General features: G+C 34.0%; 1 protein-coding gene across 1 annotated transcript; it reads left to right on the plus strand.

Moving 5' to 3' along the window:
• Positions 1–288: 288 nt before the first annotated feature.
• Positions 289–4427, plus strand: LOC114181773 (receptor-like protein EIX1). The gene is made up of 2 exons (XM_028068322.1): positions 289–3681; positions 4195–4427. Exon 1 carries the CDS (start codon positions 307–309, stop codon positions 3676–3678), a length of 3372 nt encoding a protein of 1123 aa, XP_027924123.1. The 5' UTR covers positions 289–306; the 3' UTR covers positions 3679–3681; positions 4195–4427.
• The last annotated feature ends 530 nt before the right edge of the window (positions 4428–4957 follow it).

The following is a 4957-nucleotide window of genomic DNA, read 5'->3' on the forward strand; positions in this document are numbered from 1 at the left end:
AAACTATGTTAAAATATTATGAAAGTAAGTTGAAGCGGTGAACAGTGCTAAAATAATAATAATTTTCCATATCTATGAACTGTGTTTTCTTTTTATTATTTCTTTTATGAGATCAATTTTGAGACTTTCTCTCTTTTACTGGTCTTTAGAGAGCCACCACCCGTCCGTACAATTAAGGATATAAATGAAGGCATGGAGCATTCTAAACATCACAGGTGAAAGAAAAAAAGAACTGAATCATTCGCATTATACTACTCTTCTTTACTCTGCTCTCTGTTAGAATTATCTGATATCAGAAAAACTATAATGTGTGCTTATTTTCTGAAAATATTTTATATTGTTCTCTTGCTTTCTTTGCTTGCCTCAGGAAGTACTGTTACATTGAAAAACTCGAGTGAAAGTGGTGAAGCAAAGTGCATAGAGAGGGAGAGGCAAGCACTCCTCAGCTTCAAAGATAGCCTCTTAGATGACTTTGCCATGCTCTCCACTTGGACCGATAATACAGATTGCTGCCAATGGGAACGCATTCAATGCAACCATCAAACAGGTCATGTACAATTACTTGATCTTCATGGAAACTACCTCGATAGACCGTATTTGAGAGGTGCAATTAATGTCACTTCATTGATCCACTTGCAATATATTCAACATCTAGATCTCAGCCATAATTATTTTGCCGGGACTTACATCCCAGACTTCATGGGCTTCACCAACTTAAGATATCTCAGTCTCTCCAATTGTTACTTTGCGGGGAGGATTCCTTCAAAACTCGGGGATCTTTCACAACTACGCTATCTAAATCTTAGGGACAATATTCTTTGGGGAGAAATTCCTATTCAGATTGGGAATCTCAAACTGTTACAGTTTCTCGATCTTGGAGGATATTATCTTTCCGGAAAAATCCCATTTCAAATTGGGAATCTCAGAAAGCTACAATATCTCAGTATTGGATGTAATTATGGAGAGATTACGAGCTACACCATTTCAAATTCTCTTTCCGGAGCAATCCCTTTTCAAATTGGGAATCTTCCATTGTTGCATACTCTTCGGCTGGGTGGCAATTTTGATGTAAGAGCTAAGGATGCACAGTGGCTGTCTTCTCTCCATTCCTTAACCGTTCTTGACCTCACTTCATTACGTCATCTTGGCTCCTCTCGCCAGTTGCTACAAACTATTAGTAAGATCATTCCTAACTTAACAGAGTTGAGGCTAGCTGAGTGTAATCTTCTAGATGTTCATATTCAATCTTTGTTTCATTCTCGTTCTTCCAACAATTCCATTTCTCTTACCATCCTTGATCTCTCTTCTAATATGTTGACGTCATCAACCCTTCAACTGTTATTTAACTTTGGCCTTCATTTTCAAGAGCTTTATCTCCCTCATAATAATATCTCTTTGTCACCTTCTCTGTGTCCAAATTTTCCATCTCTTAAGATCCTTGACCTCTCTTATAGTAATCCAGCATCATCAATGTCTCTAGGTAATTCTAATATCAGCTCCAAACTCCAAGAGCTTCATCTAGGCAGCAGCAGTCTGATAGATAGAAATTTACTTATTTCATCTACTTCCACAACGAATTCTTTGTCCTCTCTTCTCCACATTGACCTCTCTAACAACTTGTTAAGATCGTACTCTATATTTCACTGGCTTTCTAATTTCACTACCAATCTTCGTATCCTTCACCTTGATTCTAATTTCTTGGAAGGTTCCATTCCAGATGAATTTGGGAAATCGATGAACTCTCTTGAATATCTTTATCTCTCTAACAACAAACTACAAGGAAAGGTTCCATCTTTCTTTGGGAGCATGTGCAGGTTACAGGGATTAGACCTCTCAAATAACAAGTTGAATGGTGAATTTCCGACCTTCATTCAAAATTCTTCATGGTGCAGTAGACACATATTTAGGGAATTGGACCTATCTTATAACCAAATTACTGGCAAGATACCTGAGAGCATCAGACTGCTATCTGGGTTAGAGGTTTTATCGTTAGATGGGAATTCTTTAGAGGGTGATGTCACTGAATCTCATCTTTCTAACTTTTCCAAATTATATCAGTTATTATTGTCACACAACTCGTTGTCTTTAAAATTTGTCTCTAGCTGGGTTCCTCCTTTTCAATTAATTTACTTGTATCTTGAATCATGCAAACTAGGCCCGAGTTTTCCTAGTTGGCTCCAGACTCAAACTTCGTTAATCTTTCTGCAAATATCTGATTGTGGCATTAATGATACCGTGCCAGAATGGTTTTGGAACAAGTTGCAGACTATGTACGTGTTGAATATGGCTGACAATAATCTCACTGGTTCAATTCCTAATATGCAATTGAAGCTTCATTACAGACCAATTATAAATTTAAATTCAAACAAGTTTGAGGGAAAAGTTCCATTATTTTTTCTACAAGCTTCCGAGTTGTTACTCTCCTCAAATAATTTTTCAGATTTATCTTCATTCTTATGTGGAAACGTCACAGCTGCAAACTTGGCCACTTTAGATTTATCATATAATCAAATAAAGGGGCAACTTCCAGATTGTTGGAAATCTGCAGACCGATTATTGTTTCTTGATTTAAGCAGCAACGAATTGACAGGAAAGATTCCTAAATCTATGGGCAACCTTGTTAGATTGGAAGGTTTGGTTTTACGAAAAAATAGTTTAATGGGTGAATTGCCTTCCTCTTTAAAGAATTGCAACAATCTAATTATGGTGGATGTGAGTGAGAATTTGTTGTCTGGTCTAATACCATCATGGATTGGAGAAAGCATGCAACAACTGATGATATTGATCATGCGAGGGAATCATTTCTCTGGAAATCTTCCTCTTCATCTATGTTATCTGAAGCGTATTCAATTGTTTGATCTTTCAAGGAATAACTTATGTGGAGGAATTCCAACTTGCTTAAACAATTTTGCTGCATTGTCTGAAAACAACATTAACAGAACTGAAATTGAAAGTCGTGTACATTGGTACAATAATACTTACCATGAAATGTATAGCATTTTCCGTTATAGTAATTATACGCTTCGCGTAACATGGATGTGGAAAGGTGTGGAACGCAACTTCGCAAATCCCGAATTGACTTTTCTTAGCATTGATCTCTCATGTAACAATTTAACAGGTAAAGTGCCAAGAGTGATTACATATATGTTCGGATTAGTTTCTTTGAATTTATCAAGAAACAATTTGAGTGGAGAAATTCCTTCCGAGATTGGAAATTTACGTTCACTTGAATCCCTTGACCTTTCAAGAAATCAATTCAATGGGAGAATTCCTTCTTCTCTTTCTCAAATAGATTTTCTGGAAAAATTAGACTTGTCACACAACTCTCTTTCCGGAAGAATCCCGTTGGGAAGACACTTGGATACATTTGATGGCTCTTGTTTTGAAGGAAATATTGATCTTTGTGGTGAACAAATTAACAAGCGTTGTGCTGGAGATCAGATATTAGTAAAGCCTCAAGAAGCAGAAATCCATGGAGAAGATTTTGTTTTCTATGAAGCATTATACATGAGTTTGGGAATAGGATTTTTCACAGGCTTTTGGGGCTTATTAGGACCATTACTACTTTGGCAACCATGGAGAATTGCTTACTTGAGATTCTTGAACACACTCATTGACTATCTACTTGTAATGGGTGAACTGAACATAGCAAAGTGTCAAAGGTGGCTCAGAGACTAACAGGTACATAATTCTGATAACTTCTTTCTTTGAATTTTATAGTATTTATTTCTCTCCGCGAGTTAAGTAAATGAGTAACTAGTTTTTATTTTAAATTGAGAATGCCTTTCTAAAAATAAATGTACAAGTTCGCTTAGAATGAATGTAGTTGTTAGAGTTTACTTTAGTTCTGTATCCTTCATAATAGTATATTTAAAAGTACTTCCATTAATTCATGTCTCTTACTTGTATGTCTCTTTCTCTCTGCCACACATTGCTTTTCATCAATTTAATTAAACATTGATTATATCCTATTCTCCTATTCATGGCTTTAATAATGGTAGTCCCTTTTCAAAGAAACAAATGTTTTTTCATGTTTTCAGATGAGTTATGTTTTAGACCATTTTAAAATGCTTAAATGTTATGCACTCCTCTGAGTTTCTATATTTTGGTTTTCATTTAGTTTATCACTAAAATTCGGTCGTCAATTTTTTTTTTTCCATCATTACTAACTCTATCTTATGAAATTTAACACAGAATTTGCAGTTTATACTGATTTGCTTCAAGACTTCGTTCTGAGATGTAAGCATCATAAACTGCTGGTGGAAGTGCAAGATTTGAGGGTTGAAGTTTGCAATGTATAATATAAGGAGTTCTATTTTAAAGTAAGGACTTTCAAAATCAATCTTTGGTGATTCTTAATGATTTGGATAGTTGTAATTGTATAATCTATTTGTAATTTTATTCTTAAGTCATTACTGTGAATATCTAAAATGTGAAGATTCCATCTTGAAAATGAGGCTTTGTATTTACCTTATTTCCATCCACACTTTTTCCTTTAGAACTTACCACAAATCTCAAAATCACACTAAATTTAAGGCAAATTGAAAATATTTTGAGATTGTTAAGACAATTTATTTTCTCATAAAACATTGAGGAATACATATAAATGATCAATATGTTTGTTCATGGGAATATTATCACAATAGACGACAACAAATTCTTCAATGAAAGAACATAAAACATAACTCATTAATATCAAAAGACTTTATTAACCACTATATAAACCACATTTTGTTTTAATAGTTGTTTTTCATTTATCATCTTTCATTCATATTTGATTGGATCCATTGTTTGAAATCAAATTTTGAAAATAGATAATTTAATATCCCTCTATTTTTATTTGTATTTGTTTTTTTTTTCTATATGAATATAAAAATAGTAGGTGAAATTAAAATAACATTTCAAATACGAAACATAATCTACAATATATTCAAAATTGTTTAAATTAAAAAGTACG

The sequence above is a fragment of the Vigna unguiculata genome, chromosome 4, assembly GCF_004118075.2.
Source record: "Vigna unguiculata cultivar IT97K-499-35 chromosome 4, ASM411807v1, whole genome shotgun sequence".
Lineage (NCBI taxonomy): Eukaryota > Viridiplantae > Streptophyta > Magnoliopsida > Fabales > Fabaceae > Vigna > Vigna unguiculata.